Source organism: Lolium perenne, chromosome 3 (assembly GCF_019359855.2).
Source record: "Lolium perenne isolate Kyuss_39 chromosome 3, Kyuss_2.0, whole genome shotgun sequence".
Taxonomy (NCBI): domain Eukaryota; kingdom Viridiplantae; phylum Streptophyta; class Magnoliopsida; order Poales; family Poaceae; genus Lolium; species Lolium perenne.
In genome coordinates, this window is record NC_067246.2 from 128,228,961 (window position 1) to 128,250,634 (window position 21,674).

The window sequence follows — 21,674 nt, forward strand, 5'->3', positions numbered from 1 at the left end:
ACGAAGCTCTCATACACGGGATGAACATGGCGAAGGCTTGTGGCGCAACTCGATTAAAAATCTTCGGCGACTCACAGTTGGTGGCTCAGCAAGTCATGAATCAATGTGATGCAGTCAATGATAGTATGATAGCATACAAGGAAGTGTATAATGAGCTAGAGAAGCTGTTTGATGGGTGCGAGGTAAATCACATAAGCAGGCTAAGCAATGATGAAATCGATGTTCTTGCAAACATTGGGTCGCAGTGCCTCGCGATTCCACCAGGCGTATTTTGGAAGGAGATAGCCGAGAGATCTACAAAGCCGAAAAAACCAAAGAAGAAGGAGAAGGATGAGAAACCCTCGGGGGCTACTCCCATCGGGAGCGCTGGTCGCGCACCCGATAGATGTAAAAAGCTCAAGAAAGAATGACAATATAGCGACATAAGGCGTTAAAGTGTTGAGCCTACAACCAAGCACAAGTCCTTGGCTGTAGCCTCGGGGGCTACTCCCATCGGGAACGCTGTTCGCGTGCCCGATGAAATTATAAAAAGAAGTGAGCATATTTCGAGTTATACAAATAACTCTACATATACTCCCATCGGGAATGCAAGATAAGTCATCTGTTGACTCAATAAAATGTGCTATTCCAACAGCCGAAAAAGCACTCGGCAATATATTCTCAGAGCGCCAAAGTTGCGAATAATCTCTGAATGCCGCAAAACTCTGCGAAGGTAAGACCCCAGATCCGTTCTGAGTGGCGTGGCACCGTCTCTGACGTCGGTTTGCTACTTTTTTCCGTATCAACAGATACGAAGAAAAATCATAACGGACGTGTTAGGTACCCGATAAAACATGACTGGGACTCAACAGATGGTAAGACCTTAAGCGGTACCTGTCGAGTTAACACCAGTATCCCGATATCATGTCCAGGGACGTGATGTTGAAGTAGGTTTTTGCGGATTGCCACTAGAGCAGTTAACTAGTACCTGATCCGTCAGATGAACTAGCCCCAATTACCGTTATCCCTGTATAATATATAATTGCGTATCCAAAGATATGTGATAAATTTGACAGAATTATTGGATGAATTTCTCTGATTCTTCGATTCAAGCAAAATCTCGAGGGCTACTGACATAGGCATCCCCAATGGACCTGCCAAAGATGGTACCCGGGGTTTACCGAAGGCCCACGAGTCGAAGGATATGAAGTTTAAAAGCCCAAGTTATATTAAGGAAAGTTAGAGTTGTATTAGGAAATATAGACTTGTAATTTTACGGGATGAGTTAGAAACTCTCCCGGACTCTGTAACTTGTGTATTACGAAATCCCTCGGCTCCGCCTCCTATATAAGGGGGAGTCGAGGGACAAAGAAGGGATCGATTCATTGTTTCACGCAACCCTAATTTTCATATCGTCGAGCACTTTTCGGCTGAAACCTTCGAGATCTACTTGCCCTCTACTTCCGACTAAAACCCTAGTCTACAATCTGTAGGCATTGATAAGTTAATCCCTTGTCAACGTCGTCCACGACGACGACGACGCCGACGCCCACAGGGGCTAGGCGGCGCACCGGCGGACACCGCGCCGCCGACCAAACCCTAATAGAGGGTTTTTAAGTTTAAATTTTAGGGGCTGTTTGGTTTATGCCTAGCCCAGCCACGCCAAATCAGGGGGACGCCAATTTTTTGGCGAAGGATTCCCTCGCCCCGGTTTGGCCAGCGCGTGGGCGCAAAAACTGAACTAGCGACCAAAATTTTGGTGCGGCTTTGATTGTTCGGCTTCAATCCAAACGGTGTCCCAGGATACCAGTCAACGCCGAAATTTTGGCATGGCAAATGCTGGCCACAATCCAAACGCACCCTTAAAGCCCATATAGGGGCTTCTTTTGTTAGTTATTTGCCCAAAGTAAAATAAAATCCAGTCAGCTGGCTATAACAGATAAAATATTATATCTTTGCTTGGTTGGCGGAGTGAGAATATGAGAGAGAAGTTAGCTGAGCCAGCTCTAGCACGTGCTCCTAGGTACTATATGAAAGTGGTAGGTGGGTCATATTTTGATAGAATAGTACTTTGTTAGAGTTAAATATTTAAGTTGTGTTTGGAGAACGCGACTGGAAATTGACGTTCTAAAAACGCGGTTGTGGCTAAACGCTCGATCCAACGCTTCTTTCGAACTGTGTTTGGGGGCGACAACTGAAGACTTAGAGCAATGGCAATAGCATAGCCAGCTGCTGGCTATATAGCCATGCCATGTCAGCAAAAGCCATCTTAGAGCCCAACTCATACAATGGGCTGACTGTGAGGCGGGCTGTTAAGTTGTATTTAATAAAAAATGGCATATCAGCTGTTGTGATCCAGTGTGGCGTCCTTCACATGCTTGACTAGCCTTGCCCTATTTTTTGGGGTGGTACTGTTGTAGACAGCAGCAACCTCTTTCCAATATTGCTCGTTCTTCCTATAATTTGATTGGATTGGGTCGTTTGAATTATTCAACCAAGCACTGACCTACAATATTATCAGAATGGGCTTGTTATTGTGCTAGTTTTGTAACACACAGAGAAAGCATGCAAAAAAAATCTTACCAATCTAAGATCCTCCTCTTTTGTCCATAGCAAACGTTTTTCAGTCCTTGCACAGTTGTCACCATTGGTGTCATCACTAACTTTGATTGGCTGCGATGAAGTCCCATTTTCCACAGTTTGTTTGTGGCTTGATGTGTTTGTAAAGAAACCAAGGAAATCACCAGGCGGGTGAGAATCCAATCCCCTGCTAAAACAATAGATGATCAAACCATCAAATTCATATCATTTATTTTACTCGCTGCTGCAGGTAATTTGTACGATCAGTTCACTATTTCAGAGAATGCATGTAATACTTCATATGGTTTGTGCCATATAATATGCAGATACAGTGTGTTCAGTATTTCCTTGCCGTTTCTTGGTGCTAAAACATATATACTAGTTCAGTCCATTCATGCTCAATACGGAAATAATCAACCATCATGTGGCAACGAGAAGAAAAATCCCCAACACTCTTACTCGTCAGTCCTATACAACTTGCGTGTATTAGGTTCAGTAAGCCAGCAGCAGCAGCAAATTAGTACACGAGATTACCTAACCAAGATGGGAGGAGATAGCACATACCAAGCTTGCAGATTGTACGCATCAAGATTCCCAGCCGTGGGTGTAGATTGTGCTGAGACTCCAATTCCAGTGGGCGGTGTCCACCATGGGCCTTGAGACAAATCGCCCGGTTGAGGTACCCCAGGGAGCCAACACGGTGGAGTAGTAGCCGCCATGGACTGTGGTGGTTGCGCTGGTAACCATGACCCAGTTGCAAACATGGAAGGGATGGCCGGCAGTGGGGCGCCAGATTGAGCAGCCGGAGGCGGGACGGGGTGAGCTGCTGGCAGCGGGACGGGCTGAGCCGTCGGCCATGGGAACTCCGGAGGCACCGGTGCAGTTGTCCTCTTGGATTTTCCGGCCATCTCGCAGAGGGCGGTGGCGGACGGCGGCGGGCGGCGGCGGGCTGGGCCTCTAGGGTTCTTGAGTGGGGGCTCGATTTTTGGGGAATTGGGGGATTTGACGCGGGGGCGCTCGATTTTTAGAGGAGGTTCAGGGATTTGGCGCGGCAGAGCTTGATTCGGCGCGGGAAGAACTTGATTTGGCGCGAAGGAAAGGGGACTCACGAGATCCAGGCGAAGAGCAAAGCGCCGGCCTAGCGCTAGCACGCTGGCTGCAAGCGAGCTATTTCCCCTCGATACGTGCGCTGTAGCCGGGCGACGAACGAAGCGCTCGCTTCCCTCTCTCTCTTCTTTTTTCTCTCTCCCACGTAGGACTTTTGTGACGTGGAAGGTCTTGTAGCCATCTGACTCAGCATTATTGTACCTGCTCTTAGTGTGATGGAACTGAACAATGTATCGTGGGCATGGGATGGAAAAGTTCGGTCCCAAATGTTTCTACTCCACTTGGCAGCATTATCAGGCAGGCGCTACAGCGAGTTCGCCTCGACAGTCAACACTTGAACAGAAGCATCCAGTCATCCAGGCATGAGGCATCCCATCACAAATCACACTGATTCGTCTGTCTGAGATTTGGTACAAGTTGTTGAGCATCAGTATCGATCAGAGCGCGCGATCGGTCTAAACTTGTCCAGGAACGGAAGTGATCGGTGACATAACACATAGTGCTAAGACGCACAATATAGATTTTTTGCGTTTGTTACACATTTGCAGCACCACGTTTTCTTGACGAGTTGCCGGTTTAATTACAGCAGGTGGCAACCGAAAACCTCTTTTTACAGACAACGGTACCTACAGCAGTGACGTCAGCAATGACGTCAGCCATGTGCTGACCAATTTTGTCACAAAATTGTGAAACAAATTTGAAACATAATTGAAACATAACTGAAACACTAATATTTTTGTGAAACAAACCATAGTGACGTCGGCAATGATGTCATCAGTTTCACTTTTTATCAGACTGTTTCACAGTATTTTTCATGTATCACTTTAGTTTCATAAAAGTTTCACTTATGTTTCAATTATTAGTTTTATATTAGACAAATGTCAAAAGCCTCACCAATCTCAAAGCAGAGAGTGGATGGTAGATGTAACACCTACACCTACCGGCTCCTTTAAAATCGCTGCTCTCAGGTGGCAACGTCATGCCCGCCCGCGTTCAAAAGTGAGCGTGTCAACTCCCGACGACGACACCTTGTACTTACGTCCGGACCGGCATATGGACGCGGCGGTTGTGGTACCGCGCGGCGCCGCCGCTCTCGAGCCCCATGGCGCGGCCGGCCGTCTTGGCGGGGACCGCCGGCGGCCGGGCCACCCGGACCGGGGTCGGCCCGACGCTGACGGCCTTCTCGCACCGGCAGCTGTTCAAGAACCCTCCACCTTTCTTGCGGCCGGCGCTCCGGGACATAGCGGCGGTGAACCCGTTGTGCCCGGCGGCAGACTCCGTCGGCGGGACGAAGCGGAAGTCGTCGACGCAGCACGCGGAGGCCGCGCTGGAGAAGTTGGCGACGCTGCCCGCGTCGTAGGCGACGCCCTCGGCTGTTGCCACGCTCCACACCACGCTGGCCTCGCTCGGCGCGTACATGCACTCGCTCAGCGCCGGCTCCGCGGCCGCGGCGGCGTACCCCAGCCCCAGGTGGTCTTCGTCGCCCGAGTTGCGCCGGCTGCTGCGCCCGCGGTACGTGGTCGGGTACGACGACGACGCCGCGAAGCTCTCCAGGTCGAACAGGTCGGAGCTGGCGTCGCTCATCGCGTCGTCGACGTCGTCATGATCCGTCGCCGCGGCCACGGCCGCCGGCGCGCGGAGAAAGCCGGCCACGCCTAGGGAGGGTGGCGGCGGGTCCACGAGCACCACGGAGTCCTCGTCGATGGGGCGGAACACCTCCAGCGACTCCCGGGGCGGATCGTCGACGACGGCCGGGGCGATCACCGGGAACGTGAACCCGCTGCCGGAGCTCACCACGCGGCGGCCGACGTCCGGCGGGAAGGCGGGGAACGACGAGGCGCTGCCCTGGTTCGGCGCCGGCGGGATGACGCCGTCGATGCTGGCGCGAAGCGGGAACGCGCGGCTCCCCGCGGTGCTCACGATCTTCATCACGCCCGGCTCGTCATTCGGGGATGGGGGAGGCAGCCCGTTGGCCTTGAAGACCGCGCGCTCCTCCAGGGCGTCGATCCTCGGGTGGTGGATTCTTGGAGTGGTCGGGCTGGGAGGCTCGGAGGCGACGTCGACGGTGACGGCCTTCCGTCCGGCGCAGGGGCAGTCCCGGCTGAAGAGCCCCCACCGCTGCCCGGTCTTCTTGCCAATGCCACCACGGTGGTACCGATCGTCCCTGGCGACCTCCACGACGAGGCCGAGGCCGAGGTCGATGGCATTGCCGCCACCGTGGCCTACCTTGTCGTGCTGCCTAGCCGCGGCCGCCGTCGACGATGAACGGTTGCTGGCGAGCAGGCCGGAGCGGCTGTTCCAGCTCGCCTCCGACGACGCCGCGGTCTGGCTCGTCGGCGCGTCCGCGGCATGGACCGCGGCGGCGCTGTACTTGATGGCGTCGGCCGCGTTGAAGTAGCGCTCGGCCGTGAAGATGTCGAGCTCCGTGTCGGGGCCGGCCGATCGCCGCCCGGCCGCGGGCTGCAGGCGGTGGGTGGCGCCGGAGAGGAAGACTGGCCGGGACGGCGCCACTCTGTAGCGATCCATGAAGGTGGGAGAGATAAGACGCCACGCTTCGGGCTGTGTGTCACTCGTTGAGCGTGAGCGAGCGAGTTGGGGAGAGTGGAGTGGTTTGGGAGGAGAATTTGAAGGAGCGAGAGCGCGGGTAGAGCCAAGGCGGCACAGGCTGTCGGACGGCGACGGCGAGCGCGGGAGCTCGTACCGTGATCGGCACCGAGACGCTAGCTACGGGGGAGGTGTAAGCGTCGGCGTCTCTCTCGCTCGCTCTCTGTTTAAAAATGTGTGTGTGGCTCCCGTTGCGCGGCAGCGGAGTGCGACGGCATGTGATGTGAACCGAGAGGAGACGAGAGCTGCTACTCGCCGCCAGCGGCCAACGGTGGTGTGGGCAACTGGGCACCGAGACTGCGAGAAGTGTACATGGTCGTTTCGTTTTCGAACAATCTTCCTTCTCATCATCCTCTGATCCGCCTTCTTCCTTGCAACTTGCAAGAATCTTTCCTCTTCTCTGGGAGGTCGTGTTTACAAAGAGTTTCAGGAGCATCTGCCTGCGCAAATGTGCCTTATCTGAAATGCAGGGCGTTTTTCACAGATGACCCAGCGTAAAATCCTGAAAAATGCAGCTACACTTGTGTAGGAGCAATCGAGCTCTGAACAGTTCCTGGCCTTGGTGGCTAGCCTGATGCATCCATCCCATGAACATGCATTGCCAAGTGCGATGCATGATCGACACACTGATAGAGAGCATACCCACACGAATGATGAGTTCCACATCCATGTCGTCCAAAACGGAGCACGGCGATCCAATGCACGATACAGGAATGCATGATACGTAGCAGCATGCAATGTACTCGCCGGAAGACGGCCAGGATCATCCGTGGCGTCCGAACTAGCCATTGGTCCAGTACCACAGAACCGGCAACATACTCGATCAGCGATACTATGGCACGCAGGAGAGACCCGTGGCGTCCTAACAGCCAGTACCACGGAATCGGCAAAGATATCCAGCATTCTCTAACAATGTATCGTTCCATTCGATAACCAAGCTCTGCAGTGTTTCCAGTATCAGGGTGAACACGTCAGACAGGCAGTTATAATATACAGTATGCTAAAACTACGGAAGATCTGAAGAAGTTGTCTAATCACTTAGAACAAACAACAGGATTTATAGGACCTGTAACATCAAATGAAAATGCTAGTAAGGATAAGCACAGAGAACAATTATGTTGTAATTTTGGCAAAAGAGACGAACCTCAGCTCAGTTCAAGTCGATACTGTACAGATGGCTGGACTTCCAAGGGATCTCTCATCCTCATCTCCAGATAGTTTGGAAAAATTAAAGTCCCTTCCAAGATCAAGATTTTCTTGTGGCAAGTTATTCATGATCATTCACCTGCTAGCGACCACATTCTGATTAGGCATGGTAACACTTCTGGGAGATGTCCTTTGTTGTGTGATGAGCTGCAATCTGTAGACCACCTTCTATTTCAGTGACCCTGGCTTTTTTTTCGAAATGGGGGAAATATCGCCTCAGCTTCTACATCCAAAGGATGCACACGGTTTTTTTATTAGATTATTCACAAAACCTTACAAAAACATACAAAAGATCAACCTCGAAGCCACCTTACTAAACCTATAGTGGGATGAAGGGGGTGACAATACACCAACTCACATCATCCAAAAACCAAATGTCTTCCCAAACCGTCCAATAGCAGGTGAGAAGCACATCCAGTCAAGCAGACTCTCCGCGCACGCCAACGCACACGCCACAGAAGTTGCTACCGCCGTCTTCCTCGACTCCATCTTCAAGAGAGATCATCACATTAACCTTGCAAGACCTATCGTCGATACCACCATGACGCCAGATGGCTCCACCATCCTGCACGCATACATCATCCCGCATCCATCGTCGATGCCCTGCAGCACCATGCCACCGAGACTCAACGCCAACAATGAGGTAGATGAATACCACTCCACCAACATCCGCCAACATCCAGCAGCTGCTCCAAAAAACGATGCCCCAAGAGGTAGAAAGACGTAGGGCGCGCCGCCATCATCCGATCTGGGAGACCCGGACCTAGGGTTTCCTCCGGAGCAGCACGAGTGAGAGACCGCAGACTGCGACGAAGATGCCTTCAACAAGGTAGCGGCGCGACACATCGCCATCGTCCGCCAACCGAGGTCGGAGCACGGTTTTCACCGGCAGCCGCGCATCCCCAACTCGCCGAGTGTAGTGCCAAGACGGGCAAAGATGACGCCTTCAACAAGGTAACGACATCGACCGACGCCGCCATCATCTGCCAAGACCGAGGTCGAGGCTCAGTTTTCACCGGCCGCCATGACACCCCGGACTAGATCTCGCCACCACCCTGCCGCCCACACGGCCAGGGCCACGGGCCACCGCTCGCCGCGAAGAAGACGGCACCGCTGCCACCATCCGGAGCCACCGCTCCGGCGTCCAGGGCCCCGCCGAGACCACCACCAGCCCAGGAGCAGCCCCTCCAGCACCGAAGGTCACCGCCACCGAGCCGCCGGATCCCGAGAGCCACCCTCCGCCACAGAGGGAGTCGTCGACCAAGGGGAGACGCGTCGGGGGTGGAAAGCGTCGCCGGGCAGCGGCCTCTGCCCCGGCAAGCTCAGCCCGACCACCTTCCTTCCATGCGGCTGTGCTAGGCGTCGGGGGCCGCAGCCGAGGGCCAAATCCCCGCCGCCCCCTTCACCGACGCCGCGGCCTTCGGCCGGCAGCACCTCGGGGGGGCGACGAGGAGGGAGAGAGGGGGGAGGACGGACGAGGCGGCGGCGGCTAGGGTTTGTCCCTTTCGGTCGCCAGGAGGAGCGATGCGAGAGGAGGCGATGGATACCTGCAAAAAAAGATTAGCCTCAGTGACCCTGGTTGCCTTTGTTTGGTCTACACCTAGTGAAGTTGTTGCTTTTTTCGAAATGGGGAGTACCCGGCCTCTATATCGATCGATGCACACAGCCTTTTATTAAAAATCCAATAAAAATATTGAAAGTTTACACATTACGGATCAGAGAGGATCGATACAAAAATTAACCATCGAAAGCAAACACAATTTCTTCTATCGCTGAGCATCATGTAATCTACTAGTAGGCCGCCAAGTAGCAACCATCAGCAGACGGTTGCATCCAGTTGTTAAGCTTCATGCACTAGCCACTTGAACCAAAAGTCCGAACTGATGGAAAGGGCTAGGCAATCCACATATACACTTCACAACACCCCCACTCGCGTGTGACGGGAGAAGAGAGTCAACACGTGAAAGAAGAAGAGCACACCAAAACAGGGCATCAGCGGTGGCTAAAGAGGGGGGCAACATCAATTTTTAGGCTTAATTGCGAAAACCATGTGAAAGCCGGGATTTGAACTCGAGACCTGGGGCTCTGATACCATGTTAAGCTTCATGCACTAGCCACTTGAACCAAAAGTCCGAACTGATGAAAAGGGCTAGGCAATCCACATATACACTTCACAACACCAGTAACCATAGGAAATACCATAGCTGAATCCAATGTATAGTCATATGCAGGAAATTTGTAGAGTCCTTTCTGTTCAAAATAATATTGTTACGGCAGTTCCATATTGACCAAACTAAAGCTGAGACACCAATGTGAATTTTAGCCTTAGTTCTTGTAACATGTTTTTCATTATCGTTTGCCTACTAGGGAGCAGATTCTGGTTAGGCATGGTAACACTTCTGCGAGAGTCATTTGTGTGATGAGCTGCAATATGTAGGCCACCACCTTCTCTTTCAGTGTCTCCTCGCTGCCTTTGTTTGGTCTACACCTAATGAAGTTGTTGATTAGCCTGCATGAGTCCTCATTATGTGATTGTTGTATTATCTTTGTCTATGTAGATGAATTTGACTGTGTTTGGGTGGGAGCCTCGGCTGTGATGTGGTCTCTTAGAACCATTCATGATCATTCACCTGCTAGGCTGCTAGGGAGTAGATTCTTTTTTTGTACACCTTTACCGTAGGAAAAACCCCTACGGTGTATTTTCTTATACTTATTAATATGGAAAAGGAACTTTACATGCGAGCTCCAAAAAAATGAGGGAAATACATCAAGGGGGGTAGAAATGTGGAATAAACAACATGTCAATTAATAGAAAGGGGAGAACCAACCTGAGGTTGGGTGGTTAGGAGGGTGGTTGTACCCCAAGCCCACCAGAGTTTAAACCCCAGGTTTGACATCAGTGTGTCTCATAAAGGCGAAAATTCATTCAGTGGGAGGCGATGTTTCCGTCGACAGCGAGGCGTCTGTGGTGACTTCGTCAATTTCAAGATCCAATCCGCCGGCTCAGTCTTCTGGAGGTGCTCATAGGGGTAGGGTGTGCGTGTGTGCGTTCATAGGGGTGAGTGTGTGCGCGTGTATATGAGCATCTGCGTTTGTACTGTTTTTCTCAAAAAAAAAAATTAATAGAAAGGTGCCCAGCAGCCAGTCAACTAGCGGTTGAACCAAGGATGGCTTTATTTTGTAGTGATGAAACATGTCACTTTGACAGCAAACCTTCAAACGATTGAAGGAGGCCGGTATTTGCTTAAAGATCAAGTCATTCCGAGCTCTCCATATATTCCAAGTTAAGGGAGCAGATTCTGATTAGGCATGGTAACACTTCTGGGAGATGTCATTTGTATGATGAGCTGGAATCTGTAGACCACCTTCTCTTTCAGTGTCCCCTGGGCCCTGGTTGCCTTTGTTTGGTCTACACTTAGTGTAAAGTTGTTGATTGGCCTGCTAGTCCTCATTTTGTGCTTGATCTGTTATGTTTGTCTAAGTTGATTAATTTGACTGTGCTTGGGTGGGAGCCTCTGTTGTGATGTGGTCTCTTTGGACCATTCGCAACAAGTTGATATTTGAAGGTAAAATCCTTAAACAGCCTATGCTTTCTTCATGCTTTTTTTTTCCTTTCTTCAGTCCTGCCAACCTCTGTGGACGGACAGAATGGCGGTGGTGCTAGATTTGGTCATGGCTCGATGCAGGAGGAAGATTAAAAGGTTTAGACGCCGAAGAAATCAAGTGTGAAGTTGCTTTTGGCATATTTTCTGATGGTGGTGTTCATTCGTCCATCTTCTGTTGGGAGCTTTGTGGCTGTAGGAATTCCTAAATACATGGATCGTTGCGTAGACTTGTTTTCTCAAGCAGGGTTTGCTCTTGTTTAAGTCTAGCTTTATTTTCTTCTCCCCCTGTTCGTGTGTGCACTATAGGTAACCTGAAGCCTTCGATGGATATGAGCTGATGTGTCCGTTCCAACGCAAGGATGGATATGAGCGTTCAATAACTAACCAAGATAGCAACTACATAGCTACAAGTCCAAGATAACAATCGACAGCAGCTATTTCTTCTCCCCCTGTTCGTGTGTGCCCTATATAGGTAACCTGAAGCCTTCGATGGATATGAGCGTTCTAATCAAGTAACCTGAAGCTATTTGGTTGAACTTATGTAGACTTGTTGCAGGCTTCGCAAGCAACCGTGCAACTATTTAAATTTTCCAAATTTATTATTTTTCTTAGCTTCTTTAGTTCACTGATCTAAAGTTCAGACACTGAGAATACAGTCTGCGGACTTGTGTTTTTCTGTTGAACGAAAACCAAACAGCTGCAGAAAGTAGTAGAAGGCAGAGGAGAACCACTGGATGGGTTTTGTGTGGTAGATATTGACATTGCAAGAGCCAAGTTAGACGAAGATACCAAAAATGCAAAGAGATAGCACACATTCCACAGGAAAATCTTACTAACATTTTCAAAAAGAAAAGTGACCCCATATCAGCGGTACCACAGGTTTTTGTAGAGAGCTACAATTCAGTGCTGGGTCTGTTGCGCAAGTTACAACGTCGAGGGGGCCATTGCTAACTGAAATCGCGAGCAGATCTATGGTGCGCAAAATGGACAGATTGCAACTGCAACGCGCTGGTTTCTGGGAGCGAATGGTTCGCGGCATTGTTTTGTGCGCCCATCTTTGAGCGAGAACAATCGAATCGTGTGCTTTCTGAACTGAAAGAGAGTTTCATAACGTGCTGCTGATGCCACTGAGGTTTGCTCTTGGTGGGATTCTTCACGACACAGTGGCACCAAGGATCAGAGATTGCATGAGCTACCGATTGCTATTTATGTTATTTGGCACATCTGGAAGGAGAGAGGAAGGAGGATCTTCCAGAATAAAGTGGCAACAGCTCCTGGAGTGGCGTCTTTGATCCGGGCTGACTTGATGTTGTTGAGCCTGGCTGTGTAGCTAGGTGGCTCAGTTAGAGTGTCTTTCTTTTCCTTTCATCCTGGCACCTTTGTGCCACATTTTGTAAAGCTTTTCCCCCTACTATAATGCAAAAGCAGAGCGCCTGCTGTTCACGTTCAAAAAAAAAAAAAAGAGAGTTTCATGTGGGGGCGGGTTACAATGCATTGAAAAATTGAAATGTACAAGGGGGTAGAAATATAGCAGCGGATAGAAAACTACAAACAAGTCAGGAAAAATGAGGGAGAAATAGATCTGAAAAAAAAAATAGAGGCCGGACCTGCTGAGATTTACACATTTGCATACTGAAACATAACAGGGAGCATCAGAACCAGACACATGTAATACTACAAAGCCCATATCAAGAGATGGGGACAGACAAAGCAGATTGATTCAAATTAACGATGCAGCATTAGCATTTCTCGAGATGGAGAAACAGATGTTTTTTTTTCCCAGAGCCAATACAATTCTTGCAAGATCAAACTACGAACGAAACCACGCAGCTAACTACAGAGTAACCGAAGCAGAAGAGTCTAGGAGGAGGTGAACTTGGTGACAGCCTTGGTGCCCTCAGAGACGGCGTGCTTGGCGAGCTCCCCGGGGAGGACGAGGCGAACGGAGGTCTGGATCTCCCGGGAGGTGATGGTGGGCTTCTTGTTGTACCTCGCGAGCTTGGCGGACTCGCCGGCGAGCTTCTCGAATATATCGTTGATGAAGGAGTTCATGATGGACATGGCCTTGGAGGAGATGCCGATGTCCGGGTGCACCTGCTTGAGCACCTTGAAGATGTAGATCTTGTAGGTCTCGACGCTCTTCTTGGCCTTCTTCTTGCCCTTCTTCTCGCCGCCCTCCTTGGAGGCGGTCTTGCCCGCCGGCAGCCGCTTCTCGGCCTTGGGCTTCTTGCCGGCGGGGGTCTTCTTGGCCTTCTCGGCCGCGGGCTCCTCCTCCACGGGCTTCTTCTCCGCCGGCTTCTTCTCGGCCTTGGGCGCCATGGATGATTCTCGGGGGAGTGGTGGTGGGATTTCGCTGGAAGGTGAGGAATAGCTTGCAGATGAGATGTGAGATGTGAAGATGAGAGGAGCGGGCGGAATCCTTATATGGAAGGGAGGAGCCGGACGCTGATTGGTGGAGAGGTGGGTGCCTCGGATCGGTGACGTGAAGTGATCCAGCCGTCCGCCGCTGTTTGGGATCGACGGGCCAGATGTGCCGTCGCGCGGATCGCTGACGTGGCGAGATGGTAGGCGGGTGGGTTTCAGCGCGCGCATGTAGCAATGGATCGTTTGAGTCGGCACTAGTTCTATCTTGGGTTAACAAAAGTCAGGCAGCTGTACTATGTTAAAAATACGGCAAACCTGAAAGAAGTTGTGTAATCACCAAGGGTAAAAACAAGATTTACATGACCGTAATATCAAATGCAAATCCAAGTGAGAATTAGCACGCAGCAAAAAATATGTTTGCATTTTGGCAGGAGAGAAGAACTTTTTTTACGACAAAAGGCCCCAAAGAACCTCGAAATTGCATTAACAAGGCGGAGGGTACAACTTTACATTAAGACCCTAAGTACGTATGGAGGACATTTGAAACTATGATTGCACCCCAAAAGAAATCACGTCGGCCCGCAAAAATCAGGTCCTTGAGCTCTGTCGCCATGCCACCTGATGCGGCCGCTCCCAACGCCACCAAGGGCGAAATCACTTGGGGCGCTGGGAGGCAGCGGACTCCACCCCACCGGAGTTGAAGAAGATCCTCGCTCACAGGACAAACTACTCGAGAAAACCATACTCGAGTGCAGTTGGACCATGCTTGTGGTTGAAGATAGTGGCACCCTCACACCGTCACTTGGGATTCGCTACAAAAGAAACAGTTTCCAGTGAATCCGAGATCCTCCAATACAGAGCCACGAAGCACAGAGTCGACCTTCTTCCATCGTCTCCACGACCTCGCAAGAACAAGAAGACTCCACTGCTTGACGACACCACCTTCCCCGCACTCTTTGCCGCCGATGCCAGCCAAGCAAGCAAGAGAAGCTGGGTGGCCTCCAACAGCCGCAACAGAAGAAGGCTCCTAACGAGCCCTTTATTCAGGGAGATCTTGGACATTGTCGAGCTCGCCACTCACTCCGACCACCGAAGTTCAACGCCGCAGCAGGCCGTAGCCTAGCCGAAGCACCGGGTCCGGGCAAAAGACACCGACGCCTTACCCAAACAACCGGCAAACTGCCATAAAACTTGCTTCTACTGCTAGAATCTACTCCGGCATCTCCCCTCTACTCAGAGAAGGCTCGGGTTTGGACCGGTCTCACTATGGTCAACGCTTGGGCAAGGTAGATGAAGGAGAGGATGTGAAGGTAGGTGCAGGAAGAGAAGAACCCCAGCTGAATTAAGTCAATACAACACTCCAGGACTTGTAACCCAAACGAAAACTAACCGAAATTTGGCGTCTGAACGAGCAGTACAACAGAATTGGCAAAAGACTCAACGATGCTAGGGCTGATTTATCTGTTCCAGCGGTCTCAAAGATATCATTTTACGAATGCATTGGCAAAACAGTAGTTTGCAGTGTTTCTGCTCCAGCTATGTTTTGACCATTTTAAACCCAACAGAAGCTTTACAATAACAGAGCAGCATCACGAGTCTAACAAGCAAAAGTATGTACCATTTTGGAACAGATGAACAGATCCTCAGGTTGAGTTGAGCAAACACCCAAGGACTTATTGTGAACAAAAGTTAACCCGATATCATAAACGACACAACCTATGCATATTGATAGATATCAAAAAATGCGAACAGGGCAGTACAAGCTTTAGCGTCATTCCGCAAGAAAATCTTGGCATTTACAAAAGTTGACCCCCTGTCAGTGGTACCATGGATTTCTGTAGAGCGCTACAATTCAGTGCTGGGTCTGTTGTGCGAGTTACAAGGGCGAGGATCCTCTGCTCTTGTGCATGTCCTCACGAGAAGCAGAGCGGGTAAATGAGGGTGATGACATGGCGGCATGACAGGACGATGAAATCAGCTGTGCAAGAGCTGGTATTGTGCCACCTGTAGATAGAATTAAAAACTTTAGCTTAATGGCTGATAACAGCGAATCATCCATATACATGACGTAATATTCTAAAACATATGCAAGTGCAGAAGGCTCAATTACTTTGCTTAATTTGAATTTGAGAATATACTTGGTAAACTAATCTAAAGATGGTAAGAATCTACCGAAACACTGTTAAGAAATACATTTCTTATCTCTATAGAATAGCTGCTGCCGCCTGCTAAATTGCACCCTATGTACATGGACATAGTCACTGTAATTACTCCACTGTCTTGGAACTAGAGTAACTACTAAGACTGGACTAATTAGTCATCGCATTAAAACAGCTGGTCAAAAGCAAATGTTCTGAAATAAAATAACCGAATAGGGCATGTACGATATATGAGTGTAATTAGAACACAGATGAAATGTTCGTCTATCTCATCTAGTATTAATCTGAGATGCTTAATCTGTGTTGATTCCGTCTAGTTTTAATTGAACCTCTGATGCATAAAAAGCGATCTAGACGAACCAGGTCCTCATCACTTGGTTTTTCAAGCACCACCATCATACATGAAATATCCTAGCATACTCATAGTTACTCCCAAATAATACGGAAATAGTACAAGACACCTATTTCCACTTCCACTCGTGTTTACTCAATGATACCACCATACACTATACCGCTAGCACCTGCGTTGCTCACGTGGTAAAATGGACACCCTTACTTGCAATGTGTTGTGCTACACTGGCATATGCCAAAACCAGATCCATGCCCAAATCCACCAACCTCGCTCTGCCCCGCCCACGAAACTATCCATGGGCATGGTTGTCGCTCCAAATCCAAATCCACCGGCAGATATCCATGGATATCCATGTGTTTACGCACTATGTACATGAACATAACATATTAGAGTGTAACAACACCACTTTATTAGCATTTCGACAATATTTCTGTAACATTTCAGCAATAATTATGTGGGCAATGAATAGGAGGAAGAGGAAGGGAGATGGAATGAGAGCAAGCCCACTGCCCGTCGGTCCGTCTCCTAGGCGGAGCAGAGCTGGACTGCCGGAGGGGTGGAAGGGAGGGCCGCCGACCAAACCCTCCCTCAGAGGGGGGGCATGAATGTAGTGATAATCATGGGTTACGTGACTTAGCGGGCCTTTGGTGATTTTGGCCTCAAGAGAATGGTAGCTAGGCCTAGGTAAAATCCTATCTCTAACTGACATGTGGGACCCTCATGTCAGCTGGATATCTATTGGATATCCATGGGGCAAAACCTCTATCCATGCCCGCCCCATGAGTTATTGGATATCCGCCCCATGAAATCCGTGGGTATAATCAGCCCACCATACCCGTGCCCATTGGGTCGGATATCCATGGATACCCAAATCCATGGATAAAATTGCCATCCTTAGATGACACCTTATCCAGGTGTGAAACTACATGACTGTTCTCCAGGGACCGAACATGGCTTTCAGCCAACGTTCATACCAGCCCATCCCACTCGTTATCCTCCTGTGTATACTTCTTTTCTGCGGGCACCAGTGTATAGCTTGTTCACACTTACTCATCCACTATCACACGTGCGTACTCTGTAATGCTGAAAATGAATGCAAACAAGCCTGAATGACGTAAAGGCATCTCCAACGGCCCGACGTATTTTGGACACGATTTGTGTCCGTTTGCATCGGGCGCTAACACGAAAATTGGTAAGGGCATCTCCAACGGGGCGTTGCAAACGGACCAAAAGCGTCTATTTGCGTCTGCACAGACCAAAAACCACCTCCAGCGGCCTGACGCAAAATAACCGCAGCGTCCGTCCAGACGTAAACGCGGCCCAAATTTGCTCCACGAATGCGTCGGCGCGGACGCTCGTCCGTTCTGACCTCCTCTCTCTCCTCATTTAATGCATGCAGACCCATGTGCTAGCCACTCCTGGCCACACAAAAGACATCTTTTTTCTCTCTCCTCCCTAATTAGTGCATGGCAGGGCCTTTGCGGTCAAAAAATGTGTCTCTGCCACTGGGAAAGTGCAAACGCATGCGGACATGTGACCAATTTTTGTGTCCGCGTTGGGTCGCTGGAGATGCCCACATGTTCGTATGCATCTACACCTTCTCCAGGGGCAGAGACACATTTTTTTATCACAAGGGCTCTGCCATGCATTAATTAGGGAGGAGATAGAAAAAAATGCCTTTTGTGTGGCCAGGAGTGACCAGCACATGGGCCTGCCATGCATTAAATGAGGAGAGAGAGGGGCTAAGGAGGCCAAAACGGACGGGCGCGGACGCATTCGCGACGCAAATTTGGTTCGCGTTTGCGTCTAGGCAGACGTTGCGGTCACTTTGCGTCAGACCGTTGGAGATGGTTTTTTGTCCGCGTAGCCCTAAGTCAATTTTCCAGCATGGTACCATAGTTGGTTCTTGCCTAGATTTTTGTGCCATGGGCAATGGCTAATGTCTCCTCTTCTACCACTATCTTGTCCGTCTACACATTCACCATTGTCAACATCAAGAGTATGGTTTCCAACCTTTCTTGTCACCCCTACATCTACTCAAAATGGCATCGACTCTTTGAGAACCCTGAGTTTGACCTTACCTCTCAAATCAGCAGCGGTGACCAGACTGTAATGTGGACTGGAACCAGCTTGACCTCACAGTCGTGTTGTCTTTGTGCAACGATCTCTATATAAATCCTCAATATGGTCATGGATCTGGTGAGCACCGAAGTTGCTTAAGTCTTATTTCTCTAAAAGAGAACAACCTAGCAATCTACTACTGAAACCCATGACCATGTCCTTGAAAAGAAAGAAATGCCCGATAGCATCCAAATGGTGTAGAGAGTGCTCACCATATCCATGGCCATGTCGAGAATATCTTACACAGAGCCAACACTTGTTGGGGTCAAAACTGGGGCTACACCCCATCATCGTGCTACGATTATCGCCATTGATGTGAGATGTAATTCTGAACTTGGTGAGGGTAAGCTCCAAGAGTACACCATTTTGGGAGTAATTGCTGGAGTGGAAATCAAGAACGAATGGAACATAGGCTCTTAATGTTGACATTGTTGAGCGTGAAGAAGAAAGCAGTGGTCGATTGAGATATAAGAGGGAGACGCATCACTAGAGGTGCTCATGACACCAAGAACAGGCTAGACAAAAACACACTATGATAGCATACCATAAAATTGGTTTAGACTATTCAAGTTGGTTTTCATTCATCCACATCGGCAGACAAGAGTACAAAGCATACAATTATGAAGTAGTGGATTAGCACATGTGAACCAACTCTAAACATGAGTTTATGAAATCATGGCTAACAGAACAAACCAACACTACTAATAAAGATCGGCAAGAGGCTGCATACTACTGTATATGAAAACAGGTGTGCCTTTAAGCCAGCCATGGTCTGGCATAACAACCAGATGTAAATCTTCCATGCTAATACCTATGCATTGTGCTGCCCTCCTATTGGTTCAGGATCGTTGCTTTGTTTTACTAAATAAATATTGATCAAAATAACAGGGTTCAACTAAGTGCACAAATCTTACTAAACATTAAAACTTCATCCAGGACACTTGCTTAAGAATCGGTAGAAGCTGTAGGTGTGCTTTATAGACAAGCTAAATGAAATGTAACTCATAATGGAACAGGGAATGAAACTGTTCAAATACACCTCACTATACCAGGAAGATACATAAAATGGAAATTTTATACCGACCATGTTATCAAGAAAAATAATAATAATACAATTAGGAAACAGAATAAACAGTCTAAAGTACAGCAGAATGTTACTTGACCTGCTAATCCAGCACATGCAGAAGAAAATACCATAACTGGAGGGGCCTGCAGGAGGAAACAGCGGATAAGACTAAAAGACCAACAGATTGAACTAAAAATAGTATCCTAATTCAACCTTTGTGCCAAATACAAGAACATTTTTTTAAATTCTCAAGAGAACCTTAGTGTGCACCTGTGACTATATGCTTAAACGAATCTAGGACGGATTCCATTCTGATTATGAAACCTATTTTCTGCACTGAATGGTATGAAATTCAGCACATGGGTACAATGACTACTTGGTGGTCTGTCCAGAGAATAAACTACATGATTGATGTGTGTTAAGAGAAAAATACAAGGAAACTAGTGCTTGATGACAAAGTTTTAAAAATAAAACACCATCTTTTCCCCGTTTCAGGTTCTAATGTTATCACCGAGAATTGTTGAGATGGTGGATGACCATTAGAGCACATATATATATCCATCAATGGACAAAACATATTAAAGCTGCATACTCGAAATAATTCATGCTAAACAGGTCAACAATAGCTAATATTGAAAAAAGAAAAAGGACAGAGTACTTACACCAACAAGAAAGTGTACCCACATTGGCCCTTTTACGTAACGCCGAACGACAGGCATGGCTGAATATAAAAGAAAATTAATGTTAATGGGAATATATTAGCACTAGTTATTATAACAGTATAATAACATGATAAGATCAAGTAACAAATTTCTAACCAGTTTCATTCTAGATCCATTTCTAACGAAATTACCAAGCAGGAAAATCTAGTGGCTGTTAATGCAGGTTTGCAAACATCATGTACTGTAATGAAGGGGGAAACAAAACTTCCGTGCAAGCAGGGCATGCTCAGGGAAGGGCTTTAGAGCAACATAAGCAAGCCTTTACCAACACAGACAAAAAATGCATATCTGGATAATTTTTTAAGATTTGAAATGATATTGAAGATCACTGTATGATGAATGACAAGCAATATCATGCCAACTAGCAACACCTCTCACAAGTCGCAAACCGAACAAACGCAATGACATTTATGCCGCATATGGTAACGGAAACATAATAACTATCCAGATATGCATGAAGCATGATAAAGGAAACACAATAATTATTATTCACAATATAATATTTTAATATTGTCACATCATAAACAACCAGCTTGTACTGAATGTCTCAAATCAGTCTCTGAAGGAAAGGGTAGCTAAATACCATGATTGAAAGCATAAAACGCGCCTGCAGTACCCCCAACAGCGGAACCGATCTGTTTCAGTATGATACGTATATTATAACATGAGACAATATTTGCAAAAGTTTTGGAGCAAAGAGGAGTAACTTGCGGTAGAGAGCAGTAATGGGCGAGTAAAACATACCATTGAGAAGCTATCTCTAACCAAGGGGGTCACCGTCCAGCTGCTTGTTTCCTTCAAACAATCCCACAACATGCATCAGTACTACAGTCGCATAAATTGCGTCGGAAATAGTTTATAATAGCAAAAAATCGCACCAGTGCAAAAATAATAATTTAGAAAAGCACTGATTATGCATCAGGTGCATTTGTCCAAAATAATGTATAACCGCACAGGTGTGCTTCAGGAAGCACAATTGCACAAGTGAAAAGCAAGAGCTAGCTAAATATGAGCCATCATACATCAATAATCATAGTACCATAATTCATGCCAAACAGACAAAGGGGTAAAACTGGCAAGTACTCAACGCCGTCAGGATCCATTACCCAATCCAACCCCCAGCACGATCCTCCGCGGAGCAAATCGGGAGCACGGGGAGCAGGGCGAAACCCCACAACGTCTCCGTCGCCGGGTACAACCACCATACGGAGGTAGGAAGCAGCGCAGAAAACTAACGCAACGCGACACACAAGCGGCGGCGGGAGGAAGAGGAGACGATGTGGGAGGGTGGGCGTACCATGTCCTTGGAGAGGGGCCCTGCGCAGTGGTGGCACCTCTTCGGGAGCTCCGGGGCGGCGTGCTCCGCCATGGCGCGCCCGGGAGATGGTCCGACGGGTGGATCGGGGGGGGGAAGGGAAGCTCCGAGTCTCTCTGACCTGTCGCCGCAGCCACAGGAAACAAAACTGAGGCTCCGTTCGGTTCATTGGAAGAAAAAACATAGGAATAAATAACCGCATAGGAATAGGGTTGAGGGTGAATAGCAAACCTATGGCCTGTTCGATTTGCAGGAAATGGCACCCTTGAGTACGATGGAGGGATGAACGTTCTTACTCCTGATTAGAATTTTCTATTGTCCTGAAAAGTGATGACCTGTGGCAACTCTCGTACGGCTGCATTGTTTATTCGGCTGGATAACCTAGAGCCTGCGTTTAGCCTCGGGCCTCTGCCAGAACATGAGGTTCTACTGGATTTTTGGTTTCCCGTGAAAAGTACAGGTTTGGGTGACTTTTCGGTGGAATGGGTCACAGG

At 48.6% G+C, this 21,674-nt stretch overlaps 4 protein-coding genes across 6 annotated transcripts; all 4 read right to left on the reverse strand.

Moving 5' to 3' along the window:
• Window positions 1–2,009: 2,009 nt before the first annotated feature.
• On the reverse strand, window positions 2,010–3,793 carry LOC127342375 (uncharacterized). 2 transcript variants are annotated; one of them, XM_051368314.2, is made up of 3 exons: window positions 3,124–3,793; window positions 2,563–2,749; window positions 2,010–2,485 (listed from the first exon to the last, which is right to left on the reverse strand). In XM_051368314.2, exons 1-3 carry the CDS (start codon window positions 3,465–3,467, stop codon window positions 2,321–2,323), a joined length of 696 nt encoding a protein of 231 aa, XP_051224274.1. In that variant the 5' UTR covers window positions 3,468–3,793; the 3' UTR covers window positions 2,010–2,320. The 2 variants fall into 2 exon arrangements, with proteins under 2 accessions (XP_051224274.1, XP_051224275.1); XM_051368315.2 differs by having other exon boundaries at window positions 2,016–2,485; window positions 2,563–2,746; window positions 3,124–3,790.
• Window positions 3,794–4,701: 908 nt separating this feature from the next.
• LOC127342377 (protein PHYTOCHROME KINASE SUBSTRATE 4) lies at window positions 4,702–6,389 on the reverse strand. Its single transcript, XM_051368317.2, has one exon. The coding sequence runs from the start codon at window positions 6,190–6,192 to the stop codon at window positions 4,702–4,704; it is 1,491 nt and encodes a 496-aa protein (XP_051224277.1). The 5' UTR covers window positions 6,193–6,389.
• A 6,407-nt stretch (window positions 6,390–12,796) lies between these two features.
• LOC127342378 (histone H2B.1-like) lies at window positions 12,797–13,486 on the reverse strand. The gene has a single exon (XM_051368318.2). It carries the CDS (start codon window positions 13,398–13,400, stop codon window positions 12,942–12,944), a length of 459 nt encoding a protein of 152 aa, XP_051224278.1. The 5' UTR covers window positions 13,401–13,486; the 3' UTR covers window positions 12,797–12,941.
• A 1,557-nt stretch (window positions 13,487–15,043) lies between these two features.
• LOC127342379 (uncharacterized) lies at window positions 15,044–21,430 on the reverse strand. 2 transcript variants are annotated; one of them, XM_071828126.1, is made up of 7 exons: window positions 21,412–21,430; window positions 21,163–21,301; window positions 20,610–20,660; window positions 20,449–20,500; window positions 19,806–19,864; window positions 19,241–19,286; window positions 15,044–15,449 (listed from the first exon to the last, which is right to left on the reverse strand). In XM_071828126.1, exons 2-7 carry the CDS (start codon window positions 21,232–21,234, stop codon window positions 15,322–15,324), a joined length of 408 nt encoding a protein of 135 aa, XP_071684227.1. In that variant the 5' UTR covers window positions 21,235–21,301; window positions 21,412–21,430; the 3' UTR covers window positions 15,044–15,321. The 2 variants fall into 2 exon arrangements, with proteins under 2 accessions (XP_071684227.1, XP_051224280.1); XM_051368320.1 differs by lacking the exon at window positions 21,412–21,430 and having other exon boundaries at window positions 21,163–21,334.
• Window positions 21,431–21,674: the final 244 nt, after the last annotated feature.

What these genes read in the sequence shown, in the direction of transcription:
- LOC127342375 (XM_051368314.2), bottom strand. Translation starts at nt 3,467, where the DNA reads ATGGCCGGAAAATCCAAGAGGACAACTGCACCGGTGCCTCCGGAGTTC. An exon ending in GCGTACAATCTGCAAGCTTG is followed by an intron (nt 2,750 to 3,123) that starts GTATGTGCTATC and finishes CTATTGTTTTAG; the next exon opens with CAGGGGATTGGATTCTCACC. An exon ending in AAGAGGAGGATCTTAGATTG is followed by an intron (nt 2,486 to 2,562) that starts GTAAGATTTTTT and finishes ATAATATTGTAG; the next exon opens with GTCAGTGCTTGGTTGAATAA.
- LOC127342377 (XM_051368317.2), bottom strand. Translation starts at nt 6,192, where the DNA reads ATGGATCGCTACAGAGTGGCGCCGTCCCGGCCAGTCTTCCTCTCCGGC.
- LOC127342378 (XM_051368318.2), bottom strand. Translation starts at nt 13,400, where the DNA reads ATGGCGCCCAAGGCCGAGAAGAAGCCGGCGGAGAAGAAGCCCGTGGAG.
- LOC127342379 (XM_071828126.1), bottom strand. Translation starts at nt 21,234, where the DNA reads ATGGCGGAGCACGCCGCCCCGGAGCTCCCGAAGAGGTGCCACCACTGC. An exon ending in GGCCCCTCTCCAAGGACATG is followed by an intron (nt 20,661 to 21,162) that starts GTACGCCCACCC and finishes GATTGTTTGAAG; the next exon opens with GAAACAAGCAGCTGGACGGT. An exon ending in GTTTTATGCTTTCAATCATG is followed by an intron (nt 19,865 to 20,448) that starts GTATTTAGCTAC and finishes TTTTATATTCAG; the next exon opens with CCATGCCTGTCGTTCGGCGT.